General features: G+C 48.6%; 5 protein-coding genes across 5 annotated transcripts; 4 read left to right on the forward strand and 1 right to left on the reverse strand.

The window, feature by feature from the left end:
- Window positions 1–2,630: 2,630 nt before the first annotated feature.
- AKAW2_50853S (uncharacterized protein) lies at window positions 2,631–3,314 on the forward strand (the record flags this gene model as incomplete). Its single annotated transcript, XM_041690717.1, has 1 exon — window positions 2,631–3,314. The coding sequence occupies one exon, from the start codon at window positions 2,631–2,633 to the stop codon at window positions 3,312–3,314; it is 684 nt and encodes a 227-aa protein (XP_041544274.1).
- An 886-nt stretch (window positions 3,315–4,200) lies between these two features.
- AKAW2_50854A (uncharacterized protein) lies at window positions 4,201–4,719 on the reverse strand (the record flags this gene model as incomplete). The annotated part of the gene is made up of 1 exon (XM_041690718.1): window positions 4,201–4,719. The coding sequence occupies one exon, from the start codon at window positions 4,717–4,719 to the stop codon at window positions 4,201–4,203; it is 519 nt and encodes a 172-aa protein (XP_041544275.1).
- A 2,954-nt stretch (window positions 4,720–7,673) lies between these two features.
- AKAW2_50855S (MARVEL domain-containing protein) lies at window positions 7,674–8,464 on the forward strand (the record flags this gene model as incomplete). Its single annotated transcript, XM_041690719.1, has 3 exons — window positions 7,674–7,715; window positions 7,821–8,087; window positions 8,246–8,464. The coding sequence occupies 3 exons, from the start codon at window positions 7,674–7,676 to the stop codon at window positions 8,462–8,464; spliced, it is 528 nt and encodes a 175-aa protein (XP_041544276.1).
- A 779-nt stretch (window positions 8,465–9,243) lies between these two features.
- AKAW2_50856S (zinc-binding alcohol dehydrogenase family protein) lies at window positions 9,244–10,281 on the forward strand (the record flags this gene model as incomplete). The annotated part of the gene is made up of 1 exon (XM_041690720.1): window positions 9,244–10,281. The coding sequence occupies one exon, from the start codon at window positions 9,244–9,246 to the stop codon at window positions 10,279–10,281; it is 1,038 nt and encodes a 345-aa protein (XP_041544277.1).
- A 578-nt stretch (window positions 10,282–10,859) lies between these two features.
- AKAW2_50857S (uncharacterized protein) lies at window positions 10,860–15,467 on the forward strand (the record flags this gene model as incomplete). The annotated part of the gene is made up of 6 exons (XM_041690721.1): window positions 10,860–11,072; window positions 11,123–11,648; window positions 11,698–11,918; window positions 11,971–12,484; window positions 12,549–13,814; window positions 13,864–15,467. The coding sequence occupies 6 exons, from the start codon at window positions 10,860–10,862 to the stop codon at window positions 15,465–15,467; spliced, it is 4,344 nt and encodes a 1,447-aa protein (XP_041544278.1).
- Window positions 15,468–16,207: the final 740 nt, after the last annotated feature.

The following is a 16,207-nucleotide window of genomic DNA, read 5'->3' on the forward strand; positions in this document are numbered from 1 at the left end:
CTCTGGGCTGTATCGCTGAACTCACTATATTCTAGCCATGCTTGTTCGAGTAGGTATTTATCACAACGCGCCATGCAGCAAAAAACCTCCGAGACTGGGCGCATTGATTGGCAAAAGCAATACTATAGTAGTAGTAGACGAGGGAAAGGCCAATATGCCGATACGCTAGCCACGTGCGGTTGGCATATAACCATTGACTGCTCAGATATTGGCAGACTCACCGTACTTGAGGTAAATTAATCTGTCCCAGAAACATAGTAATCGAGGCGTGAGTGAGTCGGTTAATGGGAAATACCAGGTATCAGACTGAGAGCATCTAGTCTTTGGTAGTTTCGGGAACCGTTGTGTACGAACTGAGTAGGCGGATCCGAGGCCGAAAGAATCGTGAGACCTGAACACACGCTGGTAGTCATCCACAATTGCTAGTGTAGCCTATCCAACAGCTCAGCAGGGTTCTGCAGAAGTCACCTATAAACTACTATCAGATGGATGGAAAAAGCTTGTTCGACGTTTACCGCAGAACACGAGGGATTGATGAAAGTAAGGCCAGAAAAGTTCACGGGCGACAGGACCAAATTGGGTTAGTGGACAATTCGGCCGAAGTGTCAATAATAATTCACAAGCTGTCCACTGTAAAGTGTAGATTAAATGTGCCGGTCCTTCAATATCCCCCTCGAAGCAGACTTTATCCGCTCTACTGTACTGTACTGTTGTGCCCTCAGGGAATTGATTATTGGGGGTTGGTGAGACCAATGTGTTGAGCCTTGACTACTTCCTCGAAAAGTGGGAAATGGAGATGGACAAATCATCGAGCATATGTGTTCGGAAGGAGCTCCGAATAAGTGGAAAGGCAGGTCTTGAAGCATTCTCGATGTCACCGGAGGGTCCGGATGATGGTGGAAAAAGCCAAAAGCGTTTTAGTTAGCGTCCCAAAAAAAGAAATTGTAATTTATCACCAGTTGGTGATTAGGACCCGCTACCGGCCACTATAGTCAGGCAGATATTAGATAAGTAATATTATTAGTCGGATTGAGTGACCAGACCCTGAAACCGGAAGATCATAGTGTTTCCCAAACCGTAAAGAATAAGGATAATAGTCATAAAAATAATCAGAAGAAATCATCTCAAACGCTGGTTCCAATACGGGGCTTGGTATGAACTACCACACAATACCTGAGATACGAGATACCGACCGTACACAGAACAGCAGTCCGAGCAGGTTCACACCGACGCTGCTCATCAGCACTACAGATCAACTACTAGTATCTTGTTGGTTAGCTAGTTATATGGAGACAACTTGGACCGTGAGTCAGAAAGGAAATCTCACCAGACGCACAGCTAAATAATTAGTTACTCAGTAAGTATTTAACTAAAGACGCGTTTTCTGACTGTCACTGGGCGTGGGAAGAAAGAAAATAAAATACCACCTAACCTCCTAGTTACGATGGTGGCTGGAACATAAGCGAGTCTATTGGCCCCTGAGGAGCGGCGCCAGTCCCGAAATATGTGGTGAATGGGCCCTGTGACTGGCTCCCTGCTGCGACCCTGGGCGGGATTACCCTCCGGAATTACCGCATTCGGCACAAGGTATGCGGGGGCTGCCAGTTAGCGTCGGTGACCGGGCAGCGCCAAGAATGCCTCGAGGATTCTGGGAAGTCAGGGAGTCACCGAAAGCCAGGCACCTTGGACCAATCCCCATGCGTATCCACACGCCTTGTTTCACGGGCAAGACAGTCCAACTCCGCCCTGGCAAGAAAAGAATAATCTGTCCAGGACGGAGCAGCATCATACTACTACTACTCCTTCCGACTTGACCTCCAATTCCTCACTACTGCTAACTAATTCACTCACTCTCCCTCTCTCTACTGGCAATCACACCCTGATTACCTTATGCTTACCCCCTCTCTCTCTCTCTCACTCTCTGGCTAAATACCTCTGCTTGATTCCTTCTCCGCAACCGACCATCGGCCCCTGTCGCTCCGTACACACCCATCATTGACCGTCGCTCATCACCTCCCACCACCACCACCACCCCCTCCCTATCATTTCTAACAGAGGCCCTGGCGCCAGGGACAATTTGAGCAGTCTGCCAACCGCCAGAACCCCCACGGCCCGGTCTGTTCTTCCAGCCTTGACTTGATAACCTTCAAGTATCCTTCAATTCTGAACGAGTGCCTCCTTTACCTCCCTACCATATCTACCGATAAGCCGTCAGCCTGCCGCCCTGTCTGTCGCGACTCCTGCACCCGATCGTCGCGGCTGCGAACGCGAATAACCCTACACATATCTACTGCCCATAACAAGCGAATAACCAAATTGGACTCTCGTCTTATACACTTTTGAATATTATACACGACAGCTTTGGACTTCTGCGAATCCGTCTTGTTCCGCGCCTTTTATGCGTTTATAGCAAATCTAGTTCTGGCATGATTCAGGCGACCGCCTCCCGACCCTGACCATTTTCAAGCGACCACCTATCCCACCGCCTGTTAATCGACCTTGATATACACCGAACCACGGTTATGAGCATGGTCTTCACCCGCTCAACGGATCCCATTAAATCATTATTGTGTCTGTGAAGCAGATCGGTCTCTCTTCTCAGCACGATTTCCGACCGTTCGTGGTACCAAATGGCCGGCCCTATTGGAATGGGGGCAGTCCTCCGATCTTGTGTAAATGCCTTCGTTCTATTGCTTGTTTTTGGATCGCCCGCGATAGCTCAGTTCTGCTCATTTTGGAGTGGTAGCTGTCTTGATGCCCTGGCTCAGACTGCCGTCTCCTTCAACTTCCCGCCTCTGTTTGAAGAGAGTCTCAACCTCTACTATGGATTCGATGCCAACTCTCGAGGAAAAGGCCAGGAACCTATGACTAAGGTCAGCTTCTGGCTTGGATACAGTGCTCATCTCAATAACTCTGTTATCAACTCCAACCGCACCTCCGAGATTGCCTTGCGGGTGGGAAATCTTACCGGAACGCCGTCAGGTTCCAACAATGGCTGCGATGGCGTGTGGGGCGCACAGTGCTCGTACGACTTGATCACTATGTTGAAGCAGGCCTTGTTTGGACTCACCACCAGTGGAAGTTACTACGATGACCCTCTGGATACGGTTTTGAGTGAGATGCTCATCAACCAGCCCGTACTCTCCAATTGCCCTCCACCTCTATTCGACGTCGCTGCCATTCCCTCTATTTGTATGTTGGCTCCGGTTTTTGTTTTACCTCTTTTTATTGAGTCTATTTTACTGACTAAAGAAAGCTTTTGCTCAAGAAACCGATATCACACGAGTTGCAACCCTCCAAACGTCCGGGTCTAGCAGTGAACCGTGGAAGACTTGGTTCATTGACAACATGACTGCCAATGACCAAGCAGCTCAAGTTGCAGTTGCCATTATTAGCAGAGCTCCATCCTACAACGGCCATCCCCCCAAATATGTGGATGATATACAATTAGAACTCGTTTGCACTCAGGCCCCGTCATCGGGCAGTTCGTCGTCAAGTCAAGGTTCCTGACCTATGATTCACCCCGCCTTTCTGGCAAATAAACCGACAAGAATGAACGCAAGGAATATGCCCGTCACAATATTGGAGATCACCCACCAACTATTTTATTACACCAGAAATATCTCACATTGACTGAGATTTCTCGGCACGAGCTGTGCCTGACCTGGGTTGGTTTCGACGAACAGCAGGGTGCCCACCCTTACCGGACATTATATGACACAGCTCTGTGATGCACTTCGACAGGAAGAAACGAGGCACCCGAAGATTGGTGACATGATACTGCGACAGACGTGAATAATCCCGTCAGTCATTGAAAGGTCAGCTGCTGTGATATACGCCGCTGCGAAGACATCTGAGGGAAAGGCCAACGGTTACGGATGATGACTCGACACCTGATGTTTTCTTAAATCCGACCGACTTCTTTCCCCTCCGTGAACCCCGGTGGATTCATACAGATGCACAAAAGGGGGTAACCCATGTAACACCCAATTGAAAGGAAGACATAAACGAGACAAGCATTGCATGTTTGCTAGTTAAACGTCAAGATTCTAAAGGGTATACCAGATATTTGCGAACTAAGCACAAAATAGAATACCATTTTAAATAACCACCATATTAAACCTCTTTCTCCTATAATCAATCCTCATTCAACCGCACAACCCCTCTTGCGGTGCGTACGTTCCCGCGAACTTGCCTCGCCTATAATGTCGGCCATTCCATGTCAATCGGCTCCAAATCACCAGGGCCTCGGAAATCCTCGAGGATGTCTGCTTGTTCGCTCAGGAGCTTCCGATCCGTTTGCTTGCCAATCGCGGCCAACCCCCTCCATCTTTCCAGATCCTTCGCATTCCGCTTGTCGCCGTGAGCCGCCTCCGCTTCCTCCCAATGTCCCTTGGAGAAGCCCAGCAACGTGGTGATGCGCTTTCGTGGAATGTCGTACACCAGCGAACATATGGTACCGGTCTCCTCAAGCCAATTGCACTGCCAGAGCTCGCCCGGTCGAATGCACTGGTACGTGGCCGTTTGAAAGTTCTTCCGGCCGGCCATGGGACCGCCGTGGATGGCATAGACGATGCGGTCCTCGTTATAAAACCACATTTCATAGCGCCATTTCTCGGGGTTGCCTTGGGCGTCCTGCGCGGCGTAATCATATATCAAATGACGGTCGCGAATGTCGGTGTCGAACGGGGTATCTTTCAGCGAAGGAACGACTGGCATGATGGATCTGGATTTGGATACTCTTGGATGTGGATGTGGGATGGAATGAGAGGTGAGATGGAGATAGTTATGCTCTGTGAATGAGACAATCACCGTGATATGGAATTTTATTTAGGTTTCAACTTGAATCTCAATCGCAAAGTATGCAGATATTGACCACCACTACCACCACCACTACTACCTTTATATATGGATTCTTTCCTCGTATATCTATTACCCTATAAGATTAATCCAGTCGTAACTGGTAACTGCCATCCACCTTCCCGGTACCTTCATTCAATATTTTTGTTTTGCTTGCTTTGCCGGGAATCTCTCCCGAGTCGACAACGATGACATCACGACCCAAGTGGGACGGAAATCCCCCCCTTCCCTCCTCCCCTTTGCTATATTTTTTCCTTCTTTTTTTTTTTTTTTTTTTTATTTTCTTTGGTTGGGGTGGTTGTATCCTGTATTCCCTTGCCGGTTTTACCGTTTGGCTCTACCCATCTATTCTAAGCTGCCTGTGTGGATTTCCATGCTTTGGTGAAGTATGGATCCACCCTGGATTACTACTAGGACGACGGTCTTCTGACAGTGGCGAATCGAGTAGTAGTTCAGGCGGGATAGATGATTCGGCAATTGGAAGGCTTAATTTTCGGGCGTTGTGAGCCTAGGCTTAATGAATGGGCTGAGTAGAGCCTAGGTAGTTTGATTGCTTCTGCCGGCTGTTTCGGTACGTGTGCAGGAGTTGTGAGCTAGGAGGTGCGTTGTGGAACATACATTGTATTGTTAATGTTATGAGGTAGAGCAATGGATATGTGGCTGTTTGGTTGGTCTTTAGATGTGGTTGTTCAGGAATGGATGGTGCATTAATCTAAGTGTGTAGGGGTGATGCAGTGGTATATCGTGTTGCATATGTAGATATTGTACTACCCTACTAGATGAGAGTAATCTAATTATGCGTCTGAAGAACGCTCACGTGTGATGCTTGGTTAATCCAAAGGGGAAGATGAAGAGTGAGTGGGGGTTCCTGTTCTTCCTTCTGCATCTATCGTGCCTATAGTGTTGATCATCCATGCCTCTCAGGAACATTGATATTTTCTCAAGTGAGGATTGGTCGTTTCCTAAGATGTATGGATACATCTGCTTGAGAGCCATTAGCGTAATCGGGTAGAGTTATCTGCTCAGTGAGTTACTTCCTTGCTTCCAAGGGAGATCGGGTGTAGTTGTGTACTTTCTTAGGAGACGTCGGTGAGGGGTGGTTGTAATGGTTATTTGGGGACGACATTGGACTTAACCTGCCCTTCATGTTGTAAGTAGTCTAGCTCGGTATTCTCTCATTAGCTGGTTAATCGTCATTTGTTAGACACCTTGGGCTGTCAGGCGTTCAAATGCTGCTTCTTGCTCAGTACTAAACAGGGTCAGATGATTTACGTCCAGAATACGTCTTGTATACCAGGAAGAGCAACTCGAGCAGAAAAGCGCAGAAGAGGAAGCGAATCAAAGATATAGAACGTGGTAGCGGCAGTGTTCTCCGCTATACGAACATTGCCAGATGCTTCAATCATCATGAGATTGGCTACCAAAAGGAAGGTGGGTATATACTATATAGATCTTTCGGCACTGGTGTGCCAAGCCTGTTGATCAATGCTTAAGTTGATCGTCTCTATGGCTTCTCATTGGGGTACTATATTGCCGGCTAGCATTATCCCCCCTATTACATTGATTGACCATTCAGCAGAGAAATATGCGCCAACTGCTGCCCACATGCTAGATATATCAAGCCGGAGCATCTCCTACAATCACATCGGCACCAATTGAGTTTTCTAGACACCAGAAGCCTTGTACACAGAACCAGGCAATTCGGCACGCATTCCCAATGATCGATTTTGGAACAGCCACCGATGGATTTTAGATTGGGCTGGACCTTCGGGCTGCCTGGTTGTGGGTGTTGTACCACCGGAGCTAAGTCGGTGGGCTATCCGTCATAGGAAGGTGGGTATGGAGATGCTGCTCTCTTGCTTCTTCCACCTTCCCTGTGATCGTGACTGCTATCTATTTAATGAATTTGTGAACAGGCTTATTCGACCGAGGCGTGGTGTGGGTGGGATCCTCTCATGTCCCGCCGGAAGAGAATGAACAATTACACTTGCGGCACAAAGCAGATCATCCGGTCAAGGATCTGTTGGCTCCTGTTTGCTGCATGTGTGGTTCATGAAAATCCAGCAAGCTCTATGGTCGGCCATCATGCTGGCCAGTCGAGAAGCGACAAGCTCTTTCAGCTACAACGTTTAAAGTTTGCCGGCCCACTGGTTGGAGAGCTTAATGGGGGATCGCATCCCACCACAAGCTTGAATGGCTCCGCCCATGGGTGACGGCATTGATGTTTCATGCTCGGATGACCTCGGAAGTGATGATTGCAGAGTGGTGCTGTCTATGTATCAAACGAAGCGTTTGATCGTCTTGAGGGGAAATCTGGAGATAATAGTGTTAGGCATTTCTTTTTCAACGTGAATGGGGAATGCGTGGAGCAAACTGCAAAAGCGCCCAACAGCGGCAGGCTGGGCACCTTTGGGTTCATAAGGGGACCACGAGTCTGTGCTAAAAGACAAACACCTAGACCGCTGTCCCGCTCCATCCCACCTGCTGGACGATCTGTGGTGGAAAACTTCAATGGTGCAGCAGTGGTGGTGATTTCATGATTCGGGCCGGCGCATGACGTAGCAGATCCCTGGACCGGCGCATATCGTCATCGTTCGTGTTGCCCGATCATCCCGCACTGGAGATGATTATTCTTATAATTATCACTCCTTCTAACTAATGTTCTCTCGTCCCGATTTATTAATTTCCCGGTGCCGGATCTACTGATTCAGATCGATAATCTACAATCTGCACAACCCACCAAGCGCGCTTCCCCCCGTCAAGTCTCAATCACCACCACTCCTCACTCAATACATTCCGATCACACCACCAAGATGGTTGCCAAAGCTATCCAGCTCGGTCTACGGATCTGGGAGGTATGTCGATCTTTCTCGAGCCATGAGCACCTGCTCTTGCTGGACCTGCAAAGCAAGCAAGTGCCGCAGATGGAAATTCTGGACTAACGCCGATAATGCCATCAGTTCCTCTGGACTCTGCTCGTCATGGCCCTGATCGGTAACATGATCGCTGAAGCGTTCGCTGGGAACCCGTCGACCATCAACTACACCATGTTCGTTGCAGCTTTCTCGATGTTCACACTCTTCTATCTATTCCCAGCGACTATCAATATTGACTGGGCCATCCACCCAATCTTCTTGATCGCTATCGACACGCTCAATGCGATCCTGTTCCTTACAGCCGCCATTGCTCTGGCTGCGAAGTTGGAATGCCACAGCTGCAGCAACGATGTACGTATAGGTGCATGATTTTCTGCCTTATCAGCCGGGGAAACTATCCACTAAAAAGTGGAGAGTGGAGTTTCCGTCCCGCAAAACCCCCAAAAGATGAAGAAGCACTACAGTATTATAATCTTAGGGCAACGCTGACTTGTGGATACTTACTCTAGTCCTACACGCTCCACAACGAAATCACCAACGGTGCCCATAACCGCACGAAGCGTTGCCGCGAGGCTCAGGCCTCGACGGCATTCCTGTGGTTCGCCTGGGCTGGCTACACGGCCTCGATGATTCTGTCGATCATCATGTCCCGCCAGACAAGTGTCAACCTTCGTGGACGCACCGGTCCTGCTCGCGGTGTTACTCGCCCCAGCATGGCTCAAGTCTAAACAGTGGTCCATATCCGCTTCTCCGCCTGGGCTGGGATCACGTCTACCGAACTAAATGTCGCTCTCAGGAATGGAATGAAACGAATGACAAAGCGCGACTGGACCAAATATCACATGAGATGCAATTGGACACAGCGCGCTAATTTTTGACTGATGAAACCAACCTAACGATTCTCATCACGTTCATTACTAATCTAAAGAAAAAAAGAAGTCCTGGCAGTACTTGACCAGGAACTATGGCTGGGGATAATCATAATCGGGGTGGGAAGGAGTTCTGTGTGTAATTCTAATTGTGTGTTCTTTTGATATGTATTTGATAGTTTGTAATACCGATCGATCCAATGTGTCGAGGCTGTTGGATACTGTCAAAATGTCAGATGATATTATTTCTGTCATCAAGTGAAGTCAGATGCCTGTCCATAACGTACAACTCTTTGATGACGCAGGTAGGCGGGGTACTGCTCCGAGGTGAGAAACTGTTAAAGGTACTCCGAGACGCCGTTTGAGAAGAACCCATATGCCGACCGGGGAAGAAGCAATTAGATCGAGCAGCTTAGAAATCCAGGCAGGTCACTTCGGAGACACGGGAAGCTGCATTTCAGCTCCTCACTAGTCGCCGCATGATTCGATTCGGAGAAGTCAAGTACTTCCCTCTTCCCCTCTCGACAGATACATACATAAGGCTCGATCATCGGTCATGCTCTCTAGGACCTTTTTAACACAAAACCATTCTATAATCTCCCCCGCCCCGTGCATCATTCTCCCTAGATATCACCACCATGGTCAAAGCCATTGCCGTCACTGCTCCCGAGACTATCTCCGTGGTGAGCGACTGGCCCAAGCCTACCCTCCGTCATGACTGCATCCTCGTCAAAGTGGTGAGCGTCGCGCTTAACCCCACTGACTGGAAATCCGCCCTTCGAAGCACTCCCATCGTCACTGTTGGCTGTGACTACGCCGGCATCGTAGTAGACGTCGGCCCTGCAGTCACGAAACCCTTTCGGGCCGGTGATCGCGTCTTTGGCGTCATTCGCGGCTGCAACCCCAATCTCCCCTACAATGGAGCATTCTCAGAGTACATCCTCGCTCCAGGTGACCTGCAGTGCGCCATACCGGAAAACCTCAGCTTCCAGGAAGCTGCAACCCTAGGTGTCGGCATGGGCACCATTGCTCAATCTCTGTACCAAAGCCTGCAGCTCGCACCGTTTGATCATCCATTGGCCCAGCCGGAACCGATTCTCGTCTACGGCGGTGCGACGGCCACAGGGACTCTGGCAATTCAGTTTGCGAAGCTGTCCGGGTACGAGGTGATTACGACGTGTTCGCCCGAGACTGAGGAGCTAGTGAAGAGCCGTGGTGCCGACCATGTGTTTGACTACAAGGATCCCGAGGCGGCTGACAAGATCCGCGACGTTACGCAGGATCGTCTGAAGTTGGTGCTGGATACCATCTCGACAGACGAGACGGCGGCATTTTGTGGACGGGCTATGAGCTCCCAGGGCGGTGATTATACGGCGATGATAGACAGCAAGGTGCCTCGTGCGGATGTACGCAGTCGCTGGACGCTGGGGTATACGGTATTCGGTGAGGAGTTGACGTTTCGGGGTGTGCGTATCCCTGCGAGCCTGGAGGATCGGACCTTTGCGTCAGAGTGGATGGAAAAGGCGGCCAAGTTGTTGGCGGATGGCAGGGTTGTTCCTCATCCTGTGAAGCTTGGGTCTGGTGGCTTGCAGGGTGTCATTGAAGGACTGAAACTCTTGAAGGAAGGTAAGGTCAGGGGGTGTAAGTTGGTGTATAATGTGGATGAGATTGCTTGACTTGGTGGTTATATGCAATTATGACTGCTATGATTGCTACTACCTATGAGAAGACATGCTTCCATATGAGTGCTCCACGCGTTATCGTTGGAGTCAATACAGGTATTTTTGGCTGTACGGAGCCCCGACGGCTTAAAGACCTATTAGAGGTCTCCTAAAAAGAACGGTGGAATTCAATCGTGCGTAGCAGCCTTACAGGGGGAGTATCAGGCAGACATGTGTGAGTAGCTAGAGGCTAAGACCCGTCTAGAACCCAGATTACCTCCACACCGTGGATTAATGGGTTTGAAGGGGGGACTAAGTAGTAGTCTTACGACAGGGGTCTTTTCACCCAGTCACCTTATCGCAGTCACCTAATTGCTGGATTTGCAACACCATCCAAGACTAAAGAGGCGGATAGGCCAGCGAGATTAGCTCCTTAAAGGTACTGTCTGCTTCGATTCCACATGACACTCACAGCCTCCTCTCCATCTCAGCCCGCCCCCCCTCGCCAATTTCAACTTTCTACCATACAATCCAAGTCTCATTGCCATCTAGTGTTCTCTCGTCACTTATATGAGTATTGATATTCCATCAGGATGGAGAACATCCATACTTGCGGAGACAATGGATTCGGTCCTCGAGTGGTCCACTGCCGAGGGGACTTCGACTTCACCCTACTGTTTGAAGAATGCTTCTTCTCGATCGCTCCTTCAGCATTACTTCTCCTTGTGCTTCCATTGCGCTACAAACAGCTATGGAAACATCGGACCGCCATCGTCTCTCAAAGCTGGGCATACTGGGCTAAACTGGTACGTGAGTCGTGTCACTCAATGAGCTATCGCTAACTAATTATGCGCAGGTTTCGGCTCAAGCCTTTGGTGCATTGCAATTTTCACTTCTAGTTCTATGGCTCCTCCCTCACACGCCACGGACGCAGACTTCCCTGGTAGCTGCGGTTCTGACCTTCATCACATCTGTTGGCCTACTGTTCCTATCACATCTGGAGCACCTATATTCTGTGCAGCCCTCTTCTCTTCTGAATCTTTTCCTATCATGGACAATTGTCTTTGATGCCGTACGTGCAAGGAGTCTGTGGCTGGCCTCGTACACCGTTCTTGCTGCTCTCTACATAGCGAGTATTGCGGTCAAGTTGCTCTGGTTCTTTCTGGAGACAAGGCCAAAACTGGCCGATTTCGTGAACAAAACCATGCAATATGGCGACGAGGAAACCAAGGGCTTTTATAATCGCGCCTTCTTCTGGTGGGTTAATCCTTTGCTCTTCCTCGGGTTCAAGCAGTCAATATCCCTCGAGGAACTGCCGTACCTTGATCGGGCTCTTTCTGCAAACGAATTACATCGGAAATTTTCAGCGCAATGGATTGCAAGTAAGTAGCAGCCAAGGTTGAATTTCTGGGGTTCACTGACCAGTTTAAGTGCCGAAAACGTATGAAAATGCATTAGCCTATTGCGCTGTCCGCACATTCAGAGCTTCGGTCTTTTACTCTTTCCTGTCGAGGCTCATGAGAATTGGGCTGGATTATACGCAACCTTTTCTGATATCCAGATTAACTATCTATGTTGGCCAGAAGAATTCTAGTAAAGACGATGGGTATGGCCTGATTGGTGCATTTGCACTGGTCTTCATACTCAAAGGCGTATGCTATTTACTCCCTCCTCTAAAACTCTATTCTGATGAAATCCGTACAGGTCATGAACTGTCTTTACGAGCACTATGTATTTCGTCTCATAACGCAAATACGCGGTGCTCTCGTATCTGTCATCTATGATAAGACACTTGAGCTGAAATATGACGAGTACACTGACTCGGCAGCGCTGACTCTTATGAGTAATGATATGGATAACATTGCATCGGGAATCCAGAATGCGCATGAGGTCTGGGCGAGTCCTATAGAAGTGGGCATTGCACTATACCTGCTGCAACGTCAGGTAGCTTGGGCTGCTACAGTTCCTGCCGTCCTTTCTATCGTGGTCTTCTGTTGCACCCATTTGTTGTCGAAGTCCGCACCAGGAAGACAAAAGATATGGATGCAGGCTGTCCGTGAAAGGGTTGCATTTGCTTCGAGTTATCTCGATGCGAGTGTAACTATCAAGATGCTTGACCTTCAGCATCATTTCTCTAGAATGCTACAGCAACTCCGCATTGACGAGCTTGATCGACAGTCGAAATTTCGCCACCTGATGGTGAAAATGAATTTGCTCGGTAAGTTCAGTCTGAGTGCGAATATTTTGCCAGATTGAATTCATGAGACTAATTTTGTTCTTAGCGGGCACAACAACTAACCTCAGCCCTGTTCTCACACTCAGCCTTTTTACTGGTGTTGCACTCCATACCGGACGAAGTCCATTGACAGTGGCTCAAACGTTCGCATCTCTGTCAATAATTTCTCTATTAAGCGGTCCTTTGTCAAACCTGGTCTATTCCGGGCCCAAGGCTAGTGCGGCTTTGGAATGTTTTCAAAGGATTCAGGCTTACTTGCTAGCAAGCCCCAGGCTTGATGATCGATTTATGTCGCAAGGCCATCCTAAATGCTTCAAGCATACAAATTGGGCTGAAATTAACGCCGAGGGGACAGTGACCATGGAGCTTCAGCCTCCAAAACCATCGGATCGAGAACTTCTGCACGGTTCTGTCGCAGCTGAGTCGGACTTGCTGCATATACACCAGGCTGATTTTGGTTGGGATCGGAATTTGCCAGCTACATTGTTGAACATCGAGCTGAAATTTCCTCCTTCATCGCTTACCATAATTACTGGGGCCGTTGGATCAGGAAAGAGCACTCTGCTTCAAGCGATTCTCGGCGAGGTTCCCTGCATGAAGGGCTTCATTTACAGCAATGTTTGCGAAATATCTTTTTGTAGTACCAAGGTCTGGATTCGCAATGGATCCATCCGTGATAACATTTGCCAACCCTTGCCTTTTGATGAGCAATGGTACCGAACAGTGCTCTATTCCACTGCGCTTGACCAAGACATCGAGAGCTTTGCCCTCAAAGATCACACAGTCATTGGCAGTAATGGTATGGCAACTAGTGGCGGACAAAGACAACGGATTGCTATTGCCCGTGCTATCTATGCACGCAAGCAGCTAGCTCTTTTCGATGACGTCTTAGGTGCTCTAGATGCGAAAACTTCAGAGCAAGTCTTTCAGCGCATTTTCGGGACACAGGGCATCTTGCGCCGTCATGGAGTTGCTGCTATCTTAGCCACTCATGACCAGAAACTTCTTGCCTTTGCTGATAATGCTGTCTTGCTTCGAAACGGAGTGATTACGGAACAGGGTCCTCCGCAATTGCTCCAATCACGGGATCTATCGGATGGACCAGCAGCCAATTCACGATCAACCGACGAGCGCCAAGTAGCATTGCCAAATCAGGCAGCTCCAGGCATTGCGTCTTCAAATGCTGACGATATGAACAGGAAGACAGGCGACATGAGTATATATGCATACTACCTCCAAGCTGCCGGCCCTTGGCATGTATCAATCTATTTTGTTTCCTTGATTATAGGAGTGTTTTGCTCTCAATTTCCCAGTAAGTCTTCCTGCCTTCATTGTCTACTTTCACTGATAAAGAAGTGAAGATCTTTGGGTCCAATGGTGGGGAGAAGAAAATGCTCGGACGCCGTTCGGAAGGCTTGCCCTTTATATCAGCGTATATGCTGTTCTGGCCGCTGTAGGAGCTGCACTGTGGGCATGGTGCATGTGGCTGGTCTTTTGCCGCATTGTCCCCGCGTCCTCCAACAGGCTCCATGATTATCTGGTGATGAAGGTTAACAAGGCTCCTTTGCATTGGCTCACCTCCACAGACAGCGGTATCGCCCTGAATCGCTTCAGTCAGGACATGACTCTAATTGACCGATCACTTCCTGCTGACTTTCTTAAAACATCGCGGAACTTCACACAATGTTTAATGAGCGCTGTATTTATCTGCGTTGGTGCTAAATATATGGCTCCTCTGATTCCCCTATCAGCCATTGTGGTTTACTCAATCCAGAAATTCTACCTCCGAACATCACGACAACTTCGTCATCTGGATCTCGAGAGCAAGTCACCACTGTACACCCAATTTACCGAGACGCTAAATGGACTTGTCACTATCCGTGCATTTGGCTGGCAAGACAGCTTCCGTGAAGAGCACCAGGAATTGCTCCAAAGATCGCAACGGCCCTACTATATGCTGTTTGTCATACAGCGTTGGCTTATCCTTGTTCTAGATCTTTGTGTTGCCGGCATTGCAATCTTGCTAGTGATACTCGCTGTCTTTGTGCGCGAGATTGGGCCAATAGGTGTTTCACTTATCTCACTAATCACATTCAGCCAGCAGCTGTCGGAATTGATCAATTTCTGGACATCCATGGAAACCAGTATTGGTGCAGTTACACGCATACGCAGTTTTCAGAAGGTTCCCTCAGAGGACCTTCCTGGTGAGGAAGCAGTTCCTCTTGCTGATTGGCCATCAGCCGGCCATATAGCTTTCCAAAATGTCAGCGTATGCTACGAACTGGACTCTCCACCTGTTCTTCAACAACTAACCCTGACTGTCCCTGCTGGATCCAAGCTAGGGGTATGTGGGCGTTCTGGAAGTGGGAAAAGCTCTCTACTTCTTGCCATTCTTCGCATGGTGGAGATACAAAGTGGTGATATTACTATTGATGCCGTGAGTCTACAGTCATGCCCTCGTGACATCATCCGCAGTCAAGTTACAGTGATACCTCAAGAGCCCGTCCTCTTCCGGGGCACTATCCGTGACAATGTCACTGGGTTCAGCCCCATGAATGATGAGAATGTTCTCAATGCACTACAAAAAGTGCAACTGTACGATCATGTCCAGAGCTCCGGGGGACTCGATGCTAAGATCGATCAACTCCCCTTATCAGCCGGCCAGCGACAGCTCATTTGCCTCGCTCGAGCTATTGTTAAGAAGAGAAAAATCTTGCTCTTGGACGAGGTCACAAGTCGGGTGGATAATGAGACAGATTCCTTGATGCAAGAGGTAATACGCACTGAATTTGCAGGCTGCACTATTATTGCAATCGCGCATAGGGTTTCTACTCTTCTGGATTACGATCAGATTGCTGTCATTGATGGAGGTAAGATGGCTGAATATGGCACACCTAGTGCGCTGTTGGAAGCATCAGGCTCGCTTTTTCGGCAATTGTATGATCAGCAGATATCCAGGTTGTGATGACACTACAAGTATAATTCTTATGCTAGTGCCTGCCGGTATGGGCTACAGCGGAAGATGCTCGAGGGCATCAGAGACACTGGGAGCAGACTGAGAGAAGGGTGCTTATCCTTTTCATCATTACCTAGTATCAAGGGTTCGCTTGTGTTTTCAATATCCGTAAGCATAGATGTGAGTTGGGGGGGAAGCATATTGTGTATCCTGATGTTGAGCAGAACTGGCGAGACAGGATTATATATATCACTTCATCAGTAGCAACTCGGTACTTATGGGCAATATGGGCGCTGTTTCTTTGAAGGAACTTATTCCCACATCTCTCATACAGCGCTGGGCCTGAATTTTTGATTATATATAAACTAATTAACCGATGGCCGCATACTGAGTTGTCCCCCACTTCATTTTCCAATAATGACACGGGTGGTACAATCAATATATACAAAGCTCATACCCTCTTTTTAACAGACAAATTGCAGCATAATCGGGATTTCGGGCTTTCAGTGTAGCCAAAATATTTCTCCAGGCATCAGGTGACAGTAATAGTCTGGTTGTCATTGTGGCCCCCTGCCAAATCAGGTAAAACCGCTGCCAACGTGACCGGCACTGTGCAACCTCCAGCACCTCTTGCTTCTCTCTGTCTTCCCTCTCCCCACAGCAACATAAGAAACTGTGCATTTATTTACTTTACTATATTGAAGCTTTCTCGAATTATAGCTCGTTAATACTTCTTCATTAATGGCTGA

This window comes from Aspergillus luchuensis, chromosome 5 (genome assembly GCF_016861625.1).
Source record: "Aspergillus luchuensis IFO 4308 DNA, chromosome 5, nearly complete sequence".
Taxonomy (NCBI): domain Eukaryota; kingdom Fungi; phylum Ascomycota; class Eurotiomycetes; order Eurotiales; family Aspergillaceae; genus Aspergillus; species Aspergillus luchuensis.